Raw genomic sequence first — 24,968 nt, 5'->3', positions numbered from 1 at the left:
TTCTTTATCTACATCACAGACTTTAGCCTGGGGAAAGTTTCCTGTCTCTTGCAAGCTTAACATTTCTATGTGTAATTTTAAAAGTTAGGCTAAACCTGAAACTACAGGGCTTTGGAAACTAGGCCCTGTGAAATACATTTGCTTTATAAATGTTAGTATACTCCATACCTGAGTGTCCTTGGAGCACGCTAAAGACCCAGCCAAGGGTCTCAAATTGTTGCATCCTGAGGGTCTGCAACATGAACTAGTTACTCTACCAGAGCTTCTGTGGAGCCCCAGAACTCCTACAGGTTGTCCCTACTGAGCCTAGTTGTGCCTTTTGGAACAGCACATGGCAAGTTGAGCCCCTCTTCTAGTCCGTTCACCTGCTGCCATAGCTCTCCCTACATCTTCTCTAACCTCCTCCTACCATTTTCAGTTTTCAGCTTCTAGACTCTCCCTGTCTTGATCACTTTCCTTTGGCCACTTGTTCATTCTATTGGGTATAACTGAGATTACCATCTTGTGGCAGGCACATTCACTTATGGTATTTTAGTTTGTCCATGATCTGGTGTGGCATTGAGAACTGAGTACAAGCCTCCTGCCTTGAGCAGGGACCCAGTGAGCCCCTTCAGTTGGGGGAATCCTATTAATTGCTTCTTTCCTAGTCATGTCCCATAGAGTTAGCCAGCGCCAATTTTAGCAACTGAAATGTCCATGTTGCTTTTACCTGAATTGATGGCAGGGCAGGTCTCTCTCCCCCCACTTCTCACTGCACATTTGCCTTTTCAAGCTTGTGTAGGACTTTGCACTGATTCTTGCTCAGTTTTATCTGTCCAGCCCCCTGAGGTCATTTTGAATTCTGATTCTGTCAGTACAGACATTTACTATATCCCTTCTTTGTTCACCTCTTTTTTTTTTTTTTTGGTCTTTTTCGTGACTGGCACTCAGCCAGTGAGTGCACCGGCCATTCCTATATAGGATCCGAACCCGCGGCGGGAGCGTTGCCGCGCTCCCAGCGCCGCACTCTCCCGAGTGCGCCACGGGCTCGGCCCTTTGTTCACCTCTTTGATAAGCCCAAACTTCCCTAGTTTCTATACTTTCATAAACGGATTGGACAGTATGGCATTGAAGACAGGAAATGATCCATAACCAATACCCCTTACCTAATTCATCTGCCAGCTCCACACCCACCTCCCACAGCCCCCAGAGGCCAGAGACTTCCTCCAGGTACCTGGCTTAAATTCACACTCACCACGTTTCTTCATCTAGCAATGGCTGGGCAACGTCAGTGAGCAGAATACAGAAACCAGGTCAGCAGCCTCCTTTCCCCTTCTGTCTTTCTTCCACTTCTAGCCTCCTTTTGACTTTCTGATATCAAGAATACTGGAGCTATTGATTGGTTGCCCTCTTTTGTGTTCTGAACCAAGGATGGATTTGTTATGATAACAATAATAATAATAATCCTGTCATGTATGTTACATATACCTTCCAAAGCACTTTCATATTTATTGTCCCATTTTATCTAAAAGTAGGATGGGCAGCTCAGAGAGTGACTCGCCACAGTCAAGAAGAAGCCAATGGCAAGGCCAGGGTTTGAACCCGGTGCTTTGACTCCTCTTTCAGAGCTTGGTGAAACAGCGTGGTGGTTGGAAGGGGCAAGTGATGGGATTATTTGACATCTCTGGGCTAGACAGAAGAAAGGATCAGCTGAAACCACAAGAGATATCCTGGGGATAACTGCAGGATGCCTGGCCAGGTCTCTCCAGTCCCCCTAAAAGTTCTGAAAGCAACAGAACAGTTGTGACATTGGGCTCTGGGACTAAATTTTCCTAAGAGAAAACTTGATAATTTCTAAAAGTCCCATCTACCGTTAACAATTACAGAAATCTCTAAATCTAAAGCAGGCTCTATCCCCCTCACTCCCCTTTCCAACCCAACTAGAAAATGTGGGTGGGTTGAGAAAGAACAGAAAAGAAAGATCAAAACTGTGACAACCTTCTGACAACATTTTAACTTGAAAATTGGCTCCAAATAGATGGCATAATTCTGTGTAGGCAGATATAAATCAGGCGCAGATTTACTCAGATCTTCCTTGTTAGTTCCTAACAAAACACCTTGAAGAGATGGGTCCCTGAGCTGAACACTCGCCTTTGAAAGGCCAACTTGACCTGGCTCCCTCTGTGAAGGCCACCCTGCCTCTCCAGCTGAATGTGGCATTTTCCTGCTCTGAACTCCCAGAGCCTGTGTTGCCCTCATGGCCCTCATCAGACCATATCTGGCTTGTTCCCTTTAGTTGATTGTTGGTTCCCTGTGCACCTCCTACCTCAGTCTCCCTGTGCATCAGCAGGCGCTCATTAAGTGGTTGGGAGAAGAACAGAGAGTCAGGAGATAGGGCTCTGACACTAGCCAGCCCTGTCAGGGTTTAGCTGGCTATTAGGTGCCAGTCCAGATGGCTGATTCTGCAAAATCTATCCTCCCAGAAACAACAATGCTTCCTTGGATAGGGCAAAAAAGTGTTCATGGTTCCAGGCAAAGCCTTTCCCACTGCCAGAAAAAAGTCCCTCCCTCAGAGGACCCTGGGTTGTTTACACCCATCACCTGCCTAGCCTCGTGGTGACTACCAGCCTGGCCTCTCCCTGGGCCCAGCCCCTCTCCAAGCCAGACTATTGGGAGGGCAGAGCAGCTTGTTGGGAAGTTTGCTGAGCTGCTCTTTCTCCTCTGGAAAAAGAAAGGGATAGAGCCAGAAGGTCTAAAAAACGTGCTTCTTGCACCTAGGTTCTATGTTCTGTGTGTCCGTCCTCCTCCTTTGAGGCTGTGAGTCATCTGACATTCTCCCACCCCCTCCTCTGCAGCCTGACGGGGGCTGTCCTAAGTGATAGTTACTGATAATGTTGACTGACAGCTATAGTAAGGGGCGCCTTGGGACAGAGGAGGAATCAGTGTGGGGAGGAGGAGAAGGTGGTAATATTAGACCCTTACAGAGCAGATAAGGGCCAGGGAGGGAACCACCTGTCTCACAGCACACCTGGGGCCTCTCCCCTAAGGTAACCTCCCCCACCAGCAGAGGGGTATTGCCCAGTGTACTCAAGCAGCACTTGTCCAGCACGGAGCTCAGGGGGAGGGTGCCTATTGAGGTGAGAGCCAGTAGCAGTGGCTGTGCTGGGGGACTGTATGTGTGGAAGGATAGGAGTGGCATTCTAGGCAGGCTGCACAGAACCTTTCTCACTCCCTGAGCAGTTGGCTTCTGTGAGCTTCTGGGTTTCTGTTTCCCTACTGCAGTTGAAAAGGCCAGCTTCCCATTCCTGGGATACCAAGTCCCAGAAGATTGGGGGAGGGGCGGGCGGGGAGGCATCAGTAGCTCATTTCCTCTCACTCCCCCATGTAGCCCGCTGGTCAGCATGCAGAACTGTGGCTCTGCCCAGCTCCCTGAGCTCCCTGCTGTGTGATGCTCCCAGAGGAAAGGCAGGGCCTTAGTATAAACAGAGAGAGCTACAAAGGTAGGTTTTCAGGAGAGGTGGTTAGTGGACAAGGGGAAAGGGGAGCTCTCCAGCGGGCCTGTCTCTCATGGGGGCCAGTGATGAGCCAAGACCCAGCCCAAGCCAGGCCTCTGCTTGCAGGCCTGCCCTAATAGAGGGCTGGGGCCTCCAAGGACATGGATCATGATGGAACCTTTGTGCTCAGGACATGACTGAATGAAGAATGCCATCCACCTGACTGAATGAAGAATGCCATCCACCTCCAGCCCTTTGGGGAGAGCAGGGAGAGGGCAGAGGGGCCCTTAGACAGAGCTGTAGGGCTTGGAGCAGCCCAGGCTGCTGCCCCCAGAAGCCTGGCCCAGGGCAGCGTGGACGGGGCAGACACACTTCTGCACCCAGTGGAGCTAGGCAGTTCCTCACGCCCTTCACCAGTCTTCACGTCTCTCTTATGCTGCTGTCATGAGCACTTATTCCTGTTGAGGTAGGCTCTGCCCATGAGAGTGTGCACACACGTGTATTTTCTTATGGTCTGGGGAGTGACACGTGTTGTGTTTGTGCATGAGTGCTTACACTTAAGGCCTGCTCACAGAGGCAACCCACATGAGCTGCGTGGGTAGATGAGACGCAGGGCCCCTGGAAACAAGGCCCAGCTCCAGAGCTGGGCCAGGCCTGGCCCTGGGAGGACTTGGGGTACACTTGTACCTGGAAACCTTTCCTAAGCCCCTGCCCTCCCCAAAGACTGCACCTGTGTAGCCCAGCACCCAAAGCTTGGTTCCCAAGAGGGCTCAGAAAAAGTGGGAGGGACGGGACAAGTTCCTCCCTACCTTTGTAGTTCTCTTTCTGGCCTCTTCCCGCCATCAGCTTCCTCACTTTTGGCCTCCTCAGACACAGCCCAGGCCACTGGTCTACCCTCAGACCATAGCCAGCAGACCCAAAGTATGCAGGAGGGAGGAAGCTGGTATGGATGAGGGTGGACTCTGCATTTATATCTGTGCAGGGTTCTTAACCCTAGCTGTCCATAAGAACACCCTGGGGAATTTCTGCTGCCTGGCTCCACCAGGCCAATTAATCCAGTGTCTCTTGGGGCAAGGGGCTCAGGCTTCAGTACTGATCAAAGCTTCCTAGGTGTTTCTTCTGTGCCGCCAATCTAGAGGCCCTCTGATTGTTATAACAATGAAAGATAGCTAAAACAATTCTGTGTTGGTTTGGGGATACTTACATACGCATCTATGTAGTAAAAGTGTAAAAATATGCAAATAGAATGAAATGAAATTCAGGAAAGTAGTCATTTCCAGGCATAGGAAGCAGGGTAATAATATAGGGAGGGTCAGATACAGCAACTGTAGTTGTTTCATTTCTTAAGCAAAGTGGTAGAGACACAATATTATTTTATACATTTTGGTTTGGTTGAAATAGCTCGTCATAAGTTAATGGAAAGAAAGAAAAAGGAGCATGGATTTTGTAGTCAGACAGACCTAGTTTGTTTTTTTTTTGGATACCTGGGTTTTAAGTTCACTTCTGCCACTTACTAGCTGTGTGACCTGGTGTGAGGGCTTAACCTCTCTGAGCTCATTAATCTGTAACTCGGGGCTGTTTGAGGATTGCCCACAAAGTTCTAACGCTCATTCCCTGAGTCCCAGCCTGAGTGAACTCAAACTGGCCCTCATACCCCTGCCTGGCACAGTCACAGGTAGGAGTGGGTTGCTAACTTTCCCCTGGGCCTCAAACTTCTCCATCACAGAATGATGGCATCATCTCTTCAGGCAGGGGACCCCAGAGGCAGGTGTCAGAGCAGGAAACATCCATTCCTTATAGGTTCCTTTTTTTGGGAGTAGGGGTAGGGGGACTCCAAAGGAAGGCAATTTAGCCCCAGTCCAGATCTGTTTCCAGATACCTCTGTGTCCTCTCAACTGGGGCAGGTGTTGGAGCCAGGCCAGGGGAGGCAGGCAAAGCTCTGAGAAGGTAAACAAAGAGATCTTCCTCTAAGGATATTTGGAAGGTAATGAGGGAGGAAGGAGCCAGGTCCTCACACCATGACTGCCTAGGGTTGGAGTGATCAGCAGCCCCTGGAGAGTGAGCAGCTAGGGAACAAGCCCCCTCCTCCTACAGACCCTGCAGGGCCCTCTCACAGAAATGCAGGTCTGGGGGCTGTGAATGGGCATATGGATTCTGGTGTAGTCAGGCAGCCTGTGCCCCCAGAAGATGGGAGCCTGTCTGCACATATGCACGCGGTCTGTCACACATATGCAACATACACCCGTATGTGTGCACCAGGCCTGGTTACGGAGGAGGGAAAGGAACTCAGACACTATTCTCATTAGACACACTTTAAAACACAATGTGGCTCATTTTTATTTTAATCTCAGAAAAAAATTCCCTTTAGAAGGAAAGGCAGTTAGGGCCTCTATCTGGGTGGCTCTGAGCTACCTGAGCACGCATCAGGGCCTGCCAGCCCCAACCTCTCCCCTGGGGCCTGAGCCCATGCTTGGGCACTGCTCTGTTACCACTCTCTGTCCCCAAGCCCAGCTTTGTCACCCTGGGACCGGGAAGTGCATGGCAGCTCATGGCAGTGGGAGAGGACTGCCTGAGAATCCTGGGCAGAGACTCCTGGTGCCAGATTAGCAGCAGGACCAACAACATACCTAGCAGCCAGAGAGGGACAGATAATAAAATAAAAAGGATTTCCACACACTTACATTTTCTCCTGGAAAAATAATAGTCAAATGCCCAGCAGCTCCTGAACCCTAGGAAAGTCTGAGGAGGGTGGTATATGTGTGGCAGGGGGCCTGTCGGAGCCACTCCCCAGCCTCAGGGCCAGGCCAGTCTGCTCTGCCATAGCTGCTCTGCAGAGACAATGTGGTGCTTCAGATGCTTCTGGGGTGGGGGACCAGGCCCTGTCCAGCCAAAATGCTGCTGGTGCTGTGGCCCTGTCCTGGTGCAGGGCCTCACGACATGAATCAGACCCCAAACCCTTCTTGCTGGGCCTCATGCTGCTCCAGCCTAGGGCACCCTCCTCTCAGTCCAAAGTGGGAACCAGCCACTTGAAGGGTCTCCTGGCATGCTCACTCTTCTCTTCTCCCAATGCGACTGGTCCAGCCAACCAGAAAAATAAAGATTTCCTTCTCTTAGGAAGGGGCAAGCTCCATGGGCCATCAGGACACTCCTGCTCCATCCTGGGTGAGGGAACCCTCTGGTCCAGGGAACTCTGGGCTCGCTCCTTGGAGCTTGTGGCTAAGGAGCTCCACATCTGGGAGGCCTGTGTCCCTGTGGGACTCTTGGGCACCCCCTCCACTCACCAGCCCCAGGGCATAGCCATTGGGCCTTCGCTCAGGATGGGGAGCACCACCATTGGTCCACAACCCTGGGGGGTGGCCATTGAGGCGGAGGCTGACCTGCTCCCCATTGCTGCCATGAGCTGCCAAAGCCCGGGCACTGGTGCCCGCTGCCTTGAAGGGTTCTCGCTGCCTTAGGACATGGCTGCGAATGATCTTGCGGAAGGTCTGGCGGAACTCGCGGATACGGTAGGCATAGATAAAGGGATTCACAACTGAATTGCCATGAGAGAGGACAATGGCCAGGTACATGAGCCAGGGAGGGGCGTGGCCACACTGGGGGCAGAAGAAGGTGAAGCAGTTGATGATGTGCAGGGGCAGCCAGCAGAGGGCAAAGAGCCCCACGATGATGGCCAGTGACTTGGCAGCGTGGACCTCTTTCTGCAGTGTGGACTGAGCCCGCTCCCCCGGCAGAGGCTGGCTCTCCATCCGCTTTAGCTGTCGCCGGGCTGCCAAGAAGATCCGCAAGTAGACGCCCAGCATGAGCAGCAGGGGCACCAGCACACAAGCAAAGAAGTTGTAGTACACCATGTAGTTCATAGGGACCACGTCCTCAAAGAGGCAGGCCACCTGGCCCTCCCCACAGCCTCGCGAGTGGTTTTTGCCCTCCTGCTGACTACAGTTGTTCCAGCCCAGCATAGGAGTCAGGCCAATAGCAAATGACAGCACCCAGCAGATGGCAATGATGCCCTTGGCCCTCATGCTGGTCACCAAGCCATTGTACCTGGGGAGAGGAGACCAGTGTCAGAGGTCTGAGAAACCAGGTTAGGCAGGGCCAAGAGTCAAACCCAGGGCAGCACCCCACCCCTATTTACTGTCTTTAAGGTCTTGGACCTGTCACTTCCAGCCTCTCAGCCCCACCATCCTCTTCTGTTGAGTGGAAGTAGTAAGCCTGGCCCATCTCACAGGCTGCTGGGAGGCAACGGGAGAGGCGGCACCTAGAAATAGAAGCCACTGCACAAATGTTCAGATGCTTATTAGTCTTAGGAGTAATCCTGAGACTTAGTTTGATTTGAGGGAATTAATAAGTGATTTTTTTTTGGGGGGGGGGAGTATCACCTCCATGTTGGTTGATGCTACAACACATTTCCCTTTAGAGAGTAGGAACAGGTGTGGAGGGTGGGCTCATTGGCTGGGGGCAGAACCAGCCAGATCAGATCTGTAGATGATTCGGATCTTTTGTACTCCATGCTCTTTCTTCCCCATTTGACTTGTGGTCTCCAGAAGCCTCCAAGGGGAGGCAGCACAGGGAGGTAAAGGAGGGGTGGAGGTCCCATGCCAAGTGAGATACTTTCTCCCCTCCAAATCAACCTACAGCCCTCTGGAGAGAAATGAGGTAATTACATCTTAACATTTGGCGATCTTAACATTCAAGAGGAAATACTTGGATGAGGTATTGAGGTCCAGAGAGGAACAGTAATCTGCCTGCATTGCTCAGTATTCCTGAGAGCCAGACGAAAATCCAACTCTACTGATTCCCAGTTCCAGACTTGGGGAGTGGTTTGATCTGCTGGCCAGGAAGCAGAGCTCAGCCCTACAGGAAAGGTGGCATAGATTTATAAAAGAATGGACAATCAAAAAAATAAAGTCTCCATAATTTAGGAAGGCAACCTCAAAGATCTCTAAGGGATGATCTTCTGTTTAACAGTTTTGATTCTGGCAAGACCAGACTATCATACCCTCTACCTGGTGGAAACCCTACCCATGGGTAGGAATCTAGCCTTCAAGTTCAGGATAGATTGCTACCCAAGCACAGTAAATCCTTACCTCATCTGGGCCCCTTGGGGGCAGGTCTTTCCTGCATCCATCTCTGCACTGCCAGCTCTGAGACAGGGATGCACGGTAGGAGCCAAGGAAAACTGTGCTGTACTTAAACTCAGAGTTGGAAACATCCATAGAAACTATGTAGTTTATGGGAGGCCAACAGAGGTGCCAACAGGTAACAAAGGTGGGATGCAGGTTGGTGAGGCTTTTACTGTCATCGCTGCCAGGCAAAGTGTGTGTCCACTGTTAACTGATCTCAGGAGGGGATGGAGAGCTAATTTTGGGGGTAAAATCTCTCAAAATTTAAATCTCGTCTACTAATTCAAATTAAGGAAGAAAAAAAAATCTGTTGTCTTCTGACTTATTTAGTCCAACCCCTCATTTTACAGGTGGGGAAACTGATGCCCAAGGAGAGGAATGGACTTGCTGTGGACATTCCAAGAGCCCAGAGGCAACTGAGGCCAAGGTAAATTTGTCAATTCTGAATCCAAACAGTAACCAGGCAGGCCCATTCTCAGGAGCTCTGCAGCCCCACCTCTCAGTGGCTTGGTTGCCTGCAACATGGCCTCAGCAGGAGGAGGGCCATGGACTTGCCCATTTCTGCCAAGCAACAGAGAGTGGGCACTGCCCTGTCTACTTGTCCTGGAGCCTCATCTAATACTTACATTTAGCACTTACACTGTGCCAGGCACTGTTCTTAGTACTCTATAAATTGTGATTTATATAATACTCACTAAATGGGAGGCTACATTAATTTTGACATCTTTCCTGAGAAAAGCATATCCCTTCCTGAGTTCTAGCCCTGGTGCATTCCTGTAAACAGAAATATTCTGTCACTTCACCTCTCTCAGCCTCAGTTTCCTCAGTTTGTAAAATGGGACCAAGAATCCTGGGCCTATCATTACTGCCCCCTAAAGGTAGAATGTAGAATCAGTGGGTGGAAATTACATGGAGGCAGATTGTGGCTCAGAGTAGCTGAGCTGTTCACAGGAGAAATGGGCTGCCTCAGGCAGCAGTGAGCTTCTTGTGGCTTGAGGCACTCAAGCAGAAGCAGGCAGTTACAGGATAGTGAACAGCTGCCTGCACCCTGGGGGCCACCTGCTTTGGTGGTTTTCAAATTGTTCTCCAGTAGCAGACCTTCTCGCCCACATTTCCAGGCAGTTATAGAAGTCGAGCTACAGGGGAAGAGAAAGGGCTTGAAAAACATTTATTGAATTAATGAGTTGGTGGGGACATCAGAGTCTGGCCCAAGGGCTTCTGGGGACACAGTATGGAAATCCCTGGTATGTGCAATTGTCTACTTTCACAGATGAGGGAATCCATAGGGGAAGTCTTCCACAGCACTCCGAAAAAAAAGCACCTTGTGGGGACAGAAACAAAACATACATTAATAGCACTTGCCTATACATGCAAAGAATATCTCTGGAAGGATTCCCAACATTGCCTTCTGGTGGGGGACAAGAGGCACAAGGGACAGCTTTCTACTATATACCTTTTTGTTCCTTTTTAATGTTTTAACACGTGCAAGCATAATTTATTTTTTAAAATACCAAATAGATTTTAATTTTGGTATTCAAAAGAAAGCCCCTTAGGCTGAGAGCCCTGGACCAAGGCTTCCAGGGGGCTAGGACAGCACCAGGGCCCAAACGGAACCATGGGTGAGCCCCAGCCTGGCCAAGCAGCATCCTCTGGGCTAACACAGTCACATCTTGGCCTCTCAGACCCCAGAGGTAGACTGTCCAGCTGGAGGGATGCCAAGGCCTTCCAGCAGGACATTGGTGCCAGCCCCATTTGGAAGTGCCCTTTGCATCCCTGCATCCTCCAGCTTGCAGGCTGCCTCTTCCTGGGGGATGCCCATTACCCACATCAGGGGCTAACCATATGGTCCAAGAATACGTGCCATGATTCTAGGTGGGGCTTCCTATGCATTTGCATCACACTGAGGAGTTTTTCTAAGTTGTCCAAAAGAGTCAGTGATACGAGAGTTGAAGAGCCACTGACCCACAGGGGAAGCCCAAACTCCTTCCCTTAGCATGGACTGGCCTGAGTCGGCCTCACACTCTTCCCACCCACTCAGCTCATCTCTTTCTGTCACTCAGCAACCAGGCCATCTCTCCCTGATGCAGCGCCTATGCCCTCATTCCTTCTTCAGGACCTTTGCCTGGGCTTTGCCCCCATCCTTCCCCAGACACATCCTACCCATCCTGCAATAGGCAACAGGCATCACCTCCTCTGGGGAGCCCTCTCTCCCAACCCTGCCCTCTTTAGAAGTCAGGGTGGTTCACTACATACGACTTCAGGCCTTGGCATCAACTGCCGCCCTGTACCTTGGCCTGTTCCTCAAGGAGTGAGAGCACCCACCGTGGCTACTGAGAGGGACAGGAGACAATGGTGCACAAGTCCCCTGCAGAAAGAAGCCTGTCTCTTGCCCCGGGTTTCCATCCTCTGGGGACATGGAGAGCTACATCTTTTCCTCTGGTCTGGCTTCTTTTTCATGGACTTCCTTGACTAGGCCCTGCCCTAGCCCCACAGGTTCCCTGCACTTGGGAAAGAGATAGATTTTTCTGAAATTGAATTAAAAAAAAAATGGTGAGTAGTACAGGCCTGGGGCCAAATGGACCTTTCTGAGTGTGGCAGGAAATAGCATAAAGAGGAGTCTGAGTTCCCAGCTGTTAAGGGGACACAGGAGGAGGGGGAGGAGAGAAGGGAGAGACCAGTCAGGCAGTGACTCCAAGTTCCCCCTCATGCCTAGCTTGCTCTCAGGAGCCCCCACATATGTGCCTAGTGGCCCACGGGCCTCAAAAACTAGGAAAGTGGAGGGACCAAAGGGCCAGGAATAGCAAGAATGGCCCTGTAGTCCATCCACATCAGGAGACACTTGTATGTCCTTCCCTGGCTCTGGCCTCCTCATGAGTAACACAAGGGTCATAACATCCAGCCCACCACCGTGCTGGGCCATGAAGATCACAGGATACGCTGCGCTAACATCCTCGGGCAACTGTACAGCTCTCTGCTTGTGAGGGAGGATGAGCAGCATCACCATCCCCATCAGCTCCCTGCAGAGGAGACCAACCTGAGCTTTCCAGGGCCTACCGAGCAGAACTCAGATGGCTCAAGGTCTGTGTGGAACTGAGGTCCAGCTCTGAAAGGTCATGGGGGTCGGAGATGTAGATGGGGTGAAGGGTGGGGGGCAGACCCACAGCTCTGAAACTCCAGCCGCTCAGGAAAAAGCTGAATCCCCACCCCACCTGCTCCATCCATCCACCTCAGGGTCCCCGTCACTGCCATCCACTCACTGGACCCTCACAACACTTTTGTGAGCTCAGAGGGACTGAATTGTCCCATTTTATAGATGAAGAGATGGGCCAAGAGAAGGGCAGCTAATTTTCCATGGCCACACAGCACATCTCATCCTGCTACATCAGAGATTCATTCTCTTGACTCTCAGAAAACAGAGAGGGAAAGGGAGCAACCGAAAAAAGAAAAAAGCTGAGGTACTTTAAATTGAGAAGAGCAGCCCTGATCTCTCCCAAGAATGTTGTTGCCCTTTGAACGAGAGAAGAAAGTGAAAGCTAGGCCTCTGCTTCCCCATGGAGCGTTCCCACCAGTGCATGGGCTCAGCCTGACACCCTGAAATGGACTCCGGTCCTCTGTTCCCCGGCCCACCTGGGTCCCCACAGGCAGCCCCCCACCGAGCTTCCATGTTCTGAGCTGTCACTGGACAAACTTGGACTCTGCTTTGCTCCTTGGAGGAAGGGATAGAAGCTGTGTGGACCCAGGCTGTCCCCACAGACTTTACCTGGAATCAGACAGCCTCTAACTCAGCTGCCTATTAGGGCCAGCCAGCGTCCCCTTATGCTTTGGCAAGAGCTCTAGACTCTCCCAAGACAGGAGGCCCAGGCTCCTCACTTTCTCTTGAGCAGCCTGATGTGGTGTCTGTGTCCCCCACAGAGCCCAGCTGACAGGAATGGCTACTTGGTGCAGGTTCTGGGGATGCTGGGCCAGCCCAGGACCACTCCACAAAGACTGAAGTCACAGTGGGTGACAGGCCATGTTTCCTCCCAGGCCTGGTCCCAACTCTGCTACCAACTCGTTGGGTGGCCCTGAGAGCTGGTTTCCCTCTCTGGGCCTCATTTTTCCACCCAGAAGATGAGAGGAAGTGACCTCTAAGGGCCTCCTTGGGTTTGACACTCTAAATTTCCATTTTCTCACTGAGCCTCACCCTGCTCCCTGCTGGGGCACCCTCAGCCCGAAGTGGGGCTGCTGTGGCTTCCTCTGTAGGTGGGCACTCCACCTGTTTGGGAGAGTTCACCACAGGGACAGCATACCCTGATCCTTGAGATCTCTCAGAGCCCGCAGCCACCCAGCTGTGGCTCTGTGATGGAAGGGCAAGGAGGCAGAGCAGGAGGCCCCAGGGCATCCCAAGGATGCCTCACTTTCTAGCCTCATCTATGGCCTGGGTAGGTGGAGGCCATGCCAAGTAAACTCAACCTCTGGGGAAGTCATAATTTACACAATACTTGGCTGAAGTCACTTCACAAAAGATTCACCATAAAAACCCCCTCCAACAGCCAGCCAGCCCTTCAGCACATAAACTGCCTCCAAGACCGCGAGGCCTTGGTGACCTGAGGAGCAACATAATTTGCATATAAGTCCTAGTGACTCACTGTGGCACTTGGCCAAGTCACTTCCCCTCTCTGGGTCATTTTCCTAATGTGCACACTGCGAGACTGGCTCAGAGGAACTGGGGAGGGCGGGCGGCAGGCAGGCTTCTAGCTCTGAGGGCCTGTGGTTTCCCATGGTTCCCCGCCCACCTGCCCGTCCCAGCATCATGCAGGGAGTTTTGCTCTTGTGTGTGAAGAACAGCCCAGACACACCCATGTGCAGTGCATGGGTCACGGGGCCCAGCGTTCCTCAGCCTGACACCAGGCCAAGCTGCACTCATCTGCCAACAGCTGAACATGTCTGGGGAGAGCCAGGGTGCCCTGTGCCCACAGGGATCAGCCAAATCAGCACGATTGTTGGTCACGTGCCAGCCCTGGGCAGTCCCAGACTAAGCCCTGGGGCCCTGTTCTCAGCTCAATATGCTGACACCACAGACTAGACCCTGGGCACAGGCAGCCTCTGTGCAGATGTGAACCCCCAGCCCCAGCTCACCGGAGTGGGATGCGGATGGCGATGTAGCGGTCAATGGCAATGGCCAGGAGGCTGAAGATGGAGCTCTGTGTGAGGACCAGGAGGAAGCAGGCGAAGAAGAGGCAGCTGTGGCAGGCAGCGCAGAACCCGATGCTGATGGTGATGGCGAAGGGGATGGCAAGCACTCCCACCGCGATGTCGGCCGCCGCCAGTGACACCACAAAGTAATTGGTGACATTCTGCAGGTTGCTGTTGAGCCACACAGCCCAGCACACTAGCACATTGCCCAGGATGGCCAGCACAGCAATTGCCAGCTCCACTGTGATATACACCACAGAGCCCATGGTGGATGTGGCTGCAGATGGGTGGGCTCAGCGAGGACACGGGCCGGGCCAGCTCACGGTCCATAGCTGCAGCCCAGCTGGAGCCCAGGCAGAGGGGCCCAGACCCCTGAGCCCCTTCCTCACAGGAGCCAAGAATGTCCTTGCCAAGGGCTCTCCAAGAGCTTTTTCACAAACGACTCAAAGTCTCCAGAAACCACACCCTCACCAGGGGCTCTGGGCATGGCGTCATAGCTCAGCTGGGTTTCAGGGTTCCTGAGGCACCTGCAAAGGGAGAGCCCTGGTGAGATGAGAGAGTGGGCCCAGCAGAAGGCTTCCAGCCCCTCACCCCCATGCCCACCCTGGCCCCTTGAAGACCCTTCCACTTTGGATTCCCCCTTCACCTGCAGGCCAAATGTCAGCCTAAGGATGTCTCCCCACCACCTGCACCCATGCCCTGCCCAATCACAGCCGGGAGGTAGGAGAGTTGGAATTCTGGCCCCCATTGCAGAGGAGGACACAGGCCCAGACATATCACTGAGAAAAACTGCTTCAGCCTGGTCCAGTGGAATTCCTGCCAAGATCCCTCCCGAGGAGGCGGCCCCTTCTCCCAAACTCTGCAGGATGGGCACAGGAGGGACTGTGGGCAGAGCCTGGCCCCTGCCAGCACACCGGCTCACACCTTGGCATTCTCCAAGGCTCCTTAAATTCCACCACCCTGGGTGTTGGGGTCACTGACCCTCCCACTCTAGACTCAGGGCCGGTTCTCTTTTTTTTTCTGGGGGAACAGGAATCTCTCAAAGTTAAGTCACTCATGTTGGCTCCTGTCCTCAGCTTCTCAAGCCTTCTTTGTCAGCCTGGCCAGTATCTGGGTCCCTGCACTCACAAGCAGCTCCACAACCCTCCTAGAAAGGGCCCCTCACCCCTGGGGCTCTCCAAATCCCACCCACCTTCTCTCATGGAGCCAGCTTCTCAGCCCGATTTGACCTGCTCCATCCTCCATGAGCTCTCCCAGGAGCTACTAGCACCCACCTAAGGGACACCAGCTGCCCAGTTAAGAAAAGGCCCCCTCATTCCTGGAGCTTGGATCTGGAGGGCTGTGGGGAGCTTTCTGGTCCTATCTCCCACTGCCGGTGGGTAAGTTCTCTCACCTTTACCGCTGTTGGAGCAGGCACAAACCTGAGCCTGCTGCCTCCAGGTGCCCTCACCAGCCAGCTGCATGTCTGGGTGGGGCAGGCGCTGTAGCTGGCTGCCTGCGAGCTTCCCTTTTCTAGGGGAGCCGCCTCACCTCCCTCCTCCCACGCCCTCTCCCCCATCTGCTCCTCTGCCTGGCTGACACAGGGAACAACTGACTTAAGTTTGGTGTTGGGCAGAAAGTGGGTGCTCAGCCAGGACTTGCTGGGAGACTATGGGCAACAATGTTTTTCTTTTCTGGGCCTCAGTTTCCCCATTCATACAGTGAGGCAGTTGGACCCTAGATGACCTCTCAGGGCCATTTTGGCTCTCATCCATGATTCTGTGAGAAGGAAATAAACAGATTTGAAACAGCTCCCCAGAGCCAAAATATCATGGAAACATAGGAATTATTGACAGCCCTCAAAAGTAGAAGTAGAAGCCTTAGTCTCCCCAGCTGGCCTGATCCCTGCCCAGATTCCCAGTGTTCCCCCTCAGGCTTCTGAAATAGTATCAGTCCAAGCAGGCCTCTGCCCACTAAATTGCCTCCTCCTGAGAGCTAAGAGGCCCCCAACTCCACCCCATCCTCCCATCCTGAACCCTTGTGGAGCCCCAGGGGTGCAAGGGCAGCAGCCACCACCTGACTGGGGACAAGAGGCTGGAGGCTGCCTTTTGGTGGCCACACATGGGCTCAGGTGGCCACATCTTCCCTCCAGTCCTCCAAGACATGACGGATTGAGTAGGACTGGCAGCCTTGGGAGAAGGTCACTCCTGGTCCCTGGCCCTGTTCAAAGGGGCAGGCTCCCCCACCACCTGGCCCATATTGTCCATGAGGTGACAGAGGCTAAAATAGATAAACCATAAGTTTCCTTGTAACTCCAATGCTGTCAGTGCCTCAGGTGGCTGGAGCCAGGGTGGACATGGGCTGCAGCCACAGCTCGAGTGGGCCTCTTCTGCATCCACCAGGTTCTCTTGCCCCACTAGGAGGCTCAGAATGAGCATCTGATGCAGAAGGGCCAGGGAGCAGGAGGAGAGAGGAGAGGAGGCCATAGCTCCTACAGAAACAGGTTTGAGCAGCCTGTGGCAGTCAGAGAGGGCTGAGTCCCATTGAACCTCAGCTTTGCAGGGACACTTGCCAGCCAGCTGCTCATAAGGTGTGTCCCTGGCAGAGACAGGCCAGACCAAGTCTTCTGATGCCATGTCCCTCGGTGCTTCTGGGTGCCTGGCCCTAGTCCTGATGTGGCCTCCCAGGCCCAGCAAGCCCTTGAGGAGCCACTTCTACCTGGGGATCCTGCCTCCCACCACGAGGGCCTCCTCAGGGGAAGAGGACAACCACCTAACATCCTTCGGGCCCTCTTTAGGGGAATCTGCATTGAAGGGCACACAGCCTTCTGCCAATATGACAACCCCAGACTAAGAGTGATATGGCCTTAGACCATCCTCCAGATTCAAGGGCCCTGCCAGGGAGCAGATAATGTGGAACATACCACATTTCTGCTGAGATGGGGCAGGGGAGCTCCACTGCCTAGAGCCCTGCTGATGGGGTCACATCACCAGCACCTGCTAGGGGCTGGACTGACTCCACATCAGCTGGGACGCCCAGCTTGGAAGGTGCCTTCAAGGGGCCTGACCTAGGCCTCTGTTCAGTGAGGCTCTCCCAGCAGCCCTGGTGCCTGCCTGTGTACCCCCAGTTCTCAGTGTTTCTCCACCACCTTCTGTGCTGTGGGTTCCCATGTGAACAGTACCAGATACTGATACCCTTCCTGACTACATGGAAGCCACCTCCTGCTGCCTACCAGTCTCACAGAATGCAACAAACCCTTCTGCTCACACCAGTCTTGCATGTGGCCGAAGATACCTAAGGCTCCCAGCAGGGTCCATTCCCCCTCTGCCTCTTCCTTCAGTATTCCTGCAAGGCCCTTTCAGCTGCTGTCAGCACATCCTAGGCAAGGCTCACATGGTCCCACAGGCAACCTGGGTACCTGCCAAGCTAGAATCCACTCACAGCTGTGCCCACCCCAGCCCTGAGCAAAGCAGATTGGTGGAGCCAGAGACACTGCAGGCCAGGCAGGGAGGGAGGAGGCTGGGGGTGCCCTGTTTTATAGCCTTTGCTGGATTTCTGTGCTGTACATGCTCCCACTATGGCTGATTTCAAGCTACTAGTGTGTCTCTGGGGAGCAATGCACATAGTCAGCTGGCCACCAGGTACCAGCCACCACCGAGCCGCCAAACACTACATTCTCCAAGAGGTTCCTGGTCTGGATACCAGGACAACTATACTGGTCCCACTTCCATAGCTTGGGCAGCCTGCTTGGAGCTTGGGAAATGGTCATCAGTGTTCTCGCTGGCCCCACAAGCCCTACTTTACAGATGAGGAAGCTAAGGCCCAAAGAGGCAAAGTGACCTCTCAGCCTTACCATGAGCATTCAAGAGTGGCTGGGGACTGGGGTTGAGTGCCCATGGAAAACACAGCAGTGGGAAGACTTCCTGGGGCCCCCCCATCCCCTCTCTGCTTCCCTCCCTTCAGAAAGAAGCCTTCCAGAGCAGACAGGAAGGTTGGAGGCCCAGGGGGAGGGGGCTGGGGCGGGGCTGGGATCTGGCAATTTCCTATCCCTCTCTGTTGGCTCTGTCTATCTAATTAATCCTTGAGTCATCTGTTGCTAGCTGGGAGAGGAAATTAAGTATTAATAATGTAATATTTCCTTGTGGTTGTCCTTGTTGGGGACAGGGCAGAGAGCAGATACTGTCCCATAAAAACTGGAGACACCTGCTGCAGAATATGCATGATAAACCTTGAAAGAGCAACCCCATAGGATTCCCAGCAGTCAGACTCAAAACTGCCGTCTCTTCCTGCCTTCCTCTTCATCCCCACCCCGACCCAGCCACTTTAATTAAAACTCCACTTAATCAAAACCCACATACCTCCTGGCCCACTTCTTCTGGCTCCTTGTACGTCAGACAAGCGAGGCTCTTTGTACACATGCCCATATGGTGGCTGTACCCCCCAGAGCCTGCTGGATGAAGGCGCCCGCCGGCTTCCAGGCAGTGCCCTGCACACCAGCTCCTGGGTGTAGCCGATGGCAACAGACGGAGCCTAGTGTAGAGACCTGGACCATTGCAGCCACTCTAGGCCTGTTCCTGGGCTCCAGAATCTCAGCTTTAGACTCCTGCTACTTTCTCATAGCAAATGTTTAACAAACACCTATTCTGTTTTAGGCAGCATCCCAACCACTGGACCATGGGCAGCTCTGTGCCCCTGCTGCTGTGCCTGGCCCCACCTGGGCCCTGAGCTACAGCAGGGGTGCCTCAAAGAAGGAAAGAACTCAGCAAACTCCTGAGAGGCAGCTGCTGCCCAGGGTGTTCAGATACCTACAGGTCATTCCCTGTCTTCAGGACCTCTGCTCCCACTTAAGATGAGCTGCAAACCACAATGTCAAAGCAGAGGAGGAAAATTAAGGCTAAGAAAAATAAGCAATGATATCAAAAACATGAAGATTAATTTTTCCAGAAGAGAGAAAGGTAATGGAGTAATCTAATAATGATTGTTGAAGATGTGTAGGATCTTCAAAGAGATAAAAGAAAGGAATAGCATCTATAAACAAGATTGAGGACTTATTGAACCAACTGGCAGACCTGAAACTAGAACAGATGAATAGGAATAGAAATAATATAAAATATTGGAAATGAAAAATAGAGGGACTGAAGTAAAGAACACAATAGATGTGAGGGGCTTTGAGCGTGTATACACTTGAAGAAACAGCTGGGGATCTGAAGACAGTGCTGAGGAATTCTCAGACACCTCACAAAGAGACCAAGTCTGTGAGGAAAGAGGTGGGAGACACAGGAGATGAATCAAAAGGCACCACCATCTGTCTCATGGCAGCTCAGCAGGAGCATGAACGAACTAAGAAGCAAATCTGGATGGGCAGGTTGGCTCCCACTCCCGAACCACAGCCCTCTGCTGGCTCTGCCATAACTGGCTTTTGGGGTGGCCCAGGTGGGCCTGAGCATGAGCCTCCCAGAACACCATGGCCCCAGGACCCTCTGAGCCCCTCCCAAACTCATCAGTTGGAGCATGGTGGGTGTCTGCCAGTGCTGTCTGGAGGTGAGCGGCCACCAAGTGTGGACTCCTCTTCCCTCCCTCCCACCTCCCTCCACGGCTGCACAGCAGCCCCGCTTCAGGCACTTGGTGCGGTACCCAGGCCATGCCTGGTGGTGCTCCCTCCCCCACTGCCTGCATGTGCACAGCTGCCACTCTGCTCCTGGGGCAGGATGTGGGCAGGAATGGGTGACAACCAGCTCCCAGAAGCTGGTGGCTGAGGCACTGTGCCACCTCACAGAGCAGCCTGGCTCCCTTCTCAGCTCCCTCCTCTCCACTAAGGGCCTAGAATGGCCCCTGATCCCCACATGTCCAGGCCAGATGCTGGAATGGCCACAGGCCCCTGATCCTCCCCACCTGAGGTTGCTACTCACCCCTCATAGGCTGCTTCACCTGACAACCCCCCTCGAAGGGGCCACACCTCACACAATGGTGCTTGGTGTCCCCACCATGGGGGCTTGGGCCACGGGTCCACTCCTGCTCTATCACACCCTCCCTGAGGTGTGAGCAAGAGGCTTGCCATCTGTGCCACAGCTCCTCACCTGCACACAGGCCATGGTGAGACAGCACCACATGAAAGGTTCAGCACCTGGACCTCCCTCGAATGGCAATGACAGGTACTGTGCTGCTGACGGGCATGTGGGGGTGTTTCTAGATGGCCTGGAAAACACAGATCCCAGTGGGCATGGGGAGGGACCCTGGCAGGAGGGGCCTGATGAAAGGTCAGTGTTAGGTTCAGGGCCCCAGGGGCGGCTGCACTGAGGACAGGAGGGATGCAGACCCACAGCTGGGGATCCCTGGGACACGGGTGTGATGATCCAGCCCTGGAGGCTGAAGGGAAGAGGCAGGGTGAACTGGGCTAAGCTGAGCATGGCCATGGGCTGGGCCACTCTCCTTTGCCCATTCAGCAGCCTCCCCAGGCCTGGCTCAGGGTTTGCAGAGGCCACTGAGGGGCCAGAGGTGAATCCCCTGAGAATGGATGGGCAGATGGCTACCAGCCCGGGGGGCCTCTGGGTAGAGACCTCCAGCCCAGACACCAAAGCCACACCGCTCATCTCTCCTTGGCCTGCTCAGGCAGACTCTCCTCCAGGCGACAAGACCTGTGCTGGCGGAGCAGCAGCATCCACAGAGGCAGGAGCCACGAATGGCAGCACCAGCCCCTGCCCAGCAATTTCCAAAACACAGGTCTGTCCAGCAGGAATGGGCGTAGGCCCGGAAGGAATCCCGGAGGCTTCTCAGAGGAGGGGCCATTTGGGCCATACATAGAGAACAAGGAGGTGAAGGGAAAGAGGTGGGGAAAGATCCTACCACAGAAAACAGCTTGTGCAAGACTCAGAAAGCACATCAGAGGAGGCCAGAGGTCCTGGAAAGCTGGGGCAAGTCCTGGCTTTCCTGGGCTCCCTGCTGTTTCCCTATGCTGGGCCTGGGCTGAGGGGCCTCCATCCAGACCCTCTCCAGTCCCTGGCAGGATCCCATGGCTTCCACGCTGCAGGGCTAGGGGCCTCCTCTCTGCCACTAAACTGCCCCTTCCTGCCACCCAGAGCCCCATGCCCTGCCCAGGAGTCTCTTGGGGGGCTCCTCTCCACAACCTAGCTCCGTTCCCTTCCCCCATCTGGGGCCAGCATAGACCTGGAGGCCCACCCTTTGGCACTGCCGCCCTCACTCCAGCCAACCTCCAGACCACTCACCTCCTCCAACCCCAGGGTCTCCAGGGTCAACCTCCTCCCTCCTGCAGCCCCCAGTGCTTCCTGGAGTCCAGATCTTTCCCCTGGGGACTGGGACTCTTCCCTTTTGCCCACTCAGCACCTCCTCAGCATCTCCATCACACACATCAAAACCCCTTCTTGCCCGCCCTTCCCTCTTTTGCCCATCTGTCTCTCTGGCCATCCTTCCCTCTGCTCTCATGAGTGCACAGCCCTCAGAGCCCAGTTTGAGTTGCACCAGACAAAACAGACTTCACAAAGATGGCTGGGATGCCAATTCTAGCTCATCTGGGGTTAGGTGACTCAGGAACAAGGTTAGAAAACATTTCTGGGAGCAGTGATTTGCTTGCAAGAGCTACGGCACATTTTAGGTCACTGCTGAGAGCCAACAAGGGCTGCAGTCTCACACAGCAAGTGCTGCCCAAGGCCATCCACAGGCCCTGAAATTTGCAGGATGGGGTGCCCTAAAGCCACATGCTTGCACCCAACTCCATTCCACTACATCCCTCTGCCAACAGTGATCCCTGGTATTGTTCCTCTGATCCATGAGGCTAACACCCTCCCTCCAGGGTTCTTCAGCTCCAGCACAGACCCCAATCTGTCCCCCTTCCCCTCCCTCCAGCCAATGCTCATCTCTCATTTCCTCTCTACCACAGCCCTGTACATTAGGCATTGCTAGGATCATCACCCTGTTCTACAGCTTAGAAAACAGATTTCTGGGAGCAGTGATTTGCCCAGCAAGTGAGTCAAGGAGGCAAGACCAGAACCCAGATTGGGCATTTAAATCTCTGGTTCACTGGGTTGCCCCTGAGGGAGGCCATTGCCCTCTTAGGCCCTGGACTCCTGGAGAGCAGGACCCAGGGTGTGTTTGGGGACCTGCGCTTCACAGGCTAATAGGGGAAAAGCAACATGCAAGCCCCCAAAGACCAACCAGTGCAGCTTGTTTCCTGCCAGACACATCTGGGCTGCCCTCAGCCTTCTTGAGGCTATGAACAGGGAAGCCAGCTCAGTCCAGAACCTCATGAGCACTGAGGGGATGCAGATGGAGGGGCATTGGCTGGGATCTGCCTGAGGGACACCAGGACCTCGGAGAGCCTGAGAGACCCCAAAGGCAAGGGCAGACACCATGGCCAGCAGACAAGCTTGTGAAGAGCCCCTGCCATGGATCTGCCAGGATTGGGGACTGACCCACAGGGCACCTTCCCAACCCCACCCAAGGCCTCTAGGACCAGCCACAGCAGGGCTAAGAGGTAGCCCCTGACTCCACATCATCCTCCTTGGCCCCCTGTGCTCCAAAGAGCTGTCCGCCATGGTCCTCAGGGCCAGGATACCCCCAGGGGCAGCCCTGCATGGGCACAGAGGTGGCATGGTGAGTCTTCTGGAAGAGGCACAGTCTGGGAGTCCAAGGGAAGCTGGCAGCTGAGGCAGAATGAAGGGCAGCCAGCACCAGGGCAGGCCTGAGCTCCATGCCCCAGGGGAGCACAGGCCCCGTCCAGAGCAGACTCTGGGAGGGGGGTGCTGCCTGCAAATGGGGAAGGAGAGCTGGCAAATGGGGGCAGCCTCTTCCTCCCCCCAGGGCCAGGAAAATGCCTGCTCCCCCCCACTCCGCACCCAAGTCCTGGAGAAAGTGGGGTGGGGGAGAACCGGCTTCCAGCTTCTCCAGCCGTGGGACCCTCGGTCTTCCTGTCCCTCCCATTGTACAGTCGTTAAAACTGAAGTCTAAATGCCCCAACGCAGGGATCTCTGCTCCTCTGGCTCGCGGCCCCGTCCTCGAGCCTCGGGGCCGTCCAGCGTCAATTCCCTCGAAAAGCTGCCACCATTCCCGCCACTCCTACCTCTGCTCGGGGCAGCCCGGCAGAAGGGCAGGATCAGTCCGAGGCGCGCACCCACCGCCGCCCGTCCTCGGGCCTCTTCTGGGTCCCCTAAGCCCGGTCCCCGCCACCCCTGTTCACAGGACGCGCCCGCGCTGGGCCCCGCGTTCCAGGCTCCCCTTTCTCGCCCCGCCCCAGGCGCTCGGGATGCCGAGCTTTGCCTTGCGCTGTTCCTTCCCCGCTCCCCGCCCCGGGCTTCTCCACCTGTGGAAGTCCTCTCTGGTCCCTGGAGGTCCGAGCCGCCCTCCCTCTGCCCGCGCTTCTGCGCCCCCAGGGCTGGGTCGCGCCCAAAAGGTTCATAGGAGCGAGCTGGGGCCGGCCCATGGCGCCCGGACGGACCGACAGACGTTCCCCGTCTATTACCTTCGGGTCCAGACGCCTGCTCCGCATCCCCGCCGTTCTGGCCGCCGCACTCTCGCCCTTCCCCTCCCCGCCTACCTCTGCGCACCTTCCGGTCCGGTGTGGGGCAGCTCAGAGGGTCTGCACACCAGCCCCCGACCGGGCTTAGGACGTGACCGCGCCTGAACCGCCCCTGCGCAGGCCATTCCAGTGCCCGCCGCCGAGCAGCGCTCGGACCTAGGAGTCGGTGAACTCCCGCTCGGGGTGGCGGGAAGAGAGGGACGGAGTGGCGGGGTACCCTGAGGGGAGGCGGACCCGAGCCGCTCGGTCCTCCCGGCCCAGCAGCCTCCAACAGCCCCACGCCGCCTGGCCGCCAGCCTAGGACCCCCGGCACCCGCGACCCGGTACCCCGCTGACCTGCTTCTTGCGCGTCGGTTCCAGCTGTCTCAGCGGCCGCTCCGGCTCCGGCTCCGGCCGCGCCCTCACGGGCGCCCCCTGCAGGCAGCTTCGAGACCCGCGCTGTCCCCGCCCCGCCCCGCCACGCGGGGAAACCGAGGCTCCGGAGTTCGGCGGGGACCCGAGGCGATGCCCCTGGCAGGGCGAGGCCGCAAAGGGCTCGCATCCCCCGCCCGCAGCCTCCCGCCTTGGCCCTCCCAGGCTTGGCCTCCCTCCTCCAGAGCCGCACCCCCTCCTCTTCCTGGGAGTCCCTCTCCCCGCCCCCGGGGCCTTCCGGGCCCCACCCTCATACTCCTCTCCTCCAAGAAGCCCCAGGGCCGCTCCGGTCGCTCTGGGCCTCCCGGGGATCTGCTGTCCTTTATCATCAGAGCTGGGCTGGGTCCGTGCCCCTGTGTCATCCCCTCCCCAATGTCCAACTTCCCCCAGAAAGTACCCGGTGCGCCTCAAAAAAAATTTTTTTCGGGGGCTGGCCGGTAACAGGGCTCGAACCTTAGACCTTGGTGTTTATCAGCACCACGCTCTCACCAACTGAGCTAACCCGCAAGAACCTCCTCAAAATTTTCCATGGCTCCCCAGTTCCTGAAGGATAAAATCCAGCCTCAGCACCACAGCTTTCAAGGCGCCTTCTGGTCCCCAAGTCCCTCCACCCCCAGCCCTCACCCTCTTCCTTCCTGAGCCTTGCCAGGGGCCCGTGGTGGTGGCGGCTGGCATCTCAGCTCAAAGGATGCCTCCAGCAAGCCGGCCCCAACTTCCTATGCCCCCCTGCCTTTCCCCACCTGCCTGTGGGCCAGGGCCCCTCTTGTTTTTACAGCCCCTGGTGCCCTGTGAGGCCCTGGCCCCCTCCCCCAGTTCTCTGAACAACAGGCCCCGGCCCTCCCTTCTCTGGACAACAGAGGCTGGGAGTCTACACAACAGACTAACTGTGAATCTCAAACCCTTGGGCTGGGAATTCCCCCTTCAACCTTTCTCCCCACCCCTGTGTTCTTGTTCTGGAGGCTTCTAACTGGGACCAACTTCACGTCTATCCCCAGCTTAACCATGCAAAGGAATTTGTCTTCGACCCTTGGACTCTTGCATCTGAATGAATGTGGATGGACTCCAATTCTGTTCACAGCAGGATAAACTGCATCAGATGGCCAGGGCGTTGATGGACCAGGGTTTTCAGGAACTCTTGCATTCTGGAACCTATTGGGACTGGCGGCTAGAGGCCCAGTGTGGAGGGCCTTGCCCAGGGCCAAGCTGGACCCCAGGGCTGAGGCCAGGACAGGGACACAATCTCTCCCACAGAAGTCCCAGCCCATGGCAGGGAGGAGAGAG

General features: G+C 55.0%; 1 protein-coding gene across 1 annotated transcript; it reads right to left on the bottom strand.

Annotated features, from left to right (window-relative positions):
* Positions 1 to 6,610: 6,610 nt before the first annotated feature.
* On the bottom strand, positions 6,611 to 14,034 carry ADORA2A (adenosine A2a receptor). The gene is made up of 2 exons (XM_063087990.1): positions 13,712 to 14,034; positions 6,611 to 7,514 (listed from the first exon to the last, which is right to left on the bottom strand). Exons 1-2 carry the CDS (start codon positions 14,032 to 14,034, stop codon positions 6,611 to 6,613), a joined length of 1,227 nt encoding a protein of 408 aa, XP_062944060.1.
* Between the last annotated feature and the right edge of the window lie 10,934 nt (positions 14,035 to 24,968).

This window comes from Cynocephalus volans, chromosome 2, assembly GCF_027409185.1.
Source record: "Cynocephalus volans isolate mCynVol1 chromosome 2, mCynVol1.pri, whole genome shotgun sequence".
Taxonomy (NCBI): Eukaryota; Metazoa; Chordata; class Mammalia; order Dermoptera; family Cynocephalidae; genus Cynocephalus; species Cynocephalus volans.
Note: the sequence above shows the minus strand (reverse complement) of the source record. Positions and strands in the feature narration are given on the sequence as shown.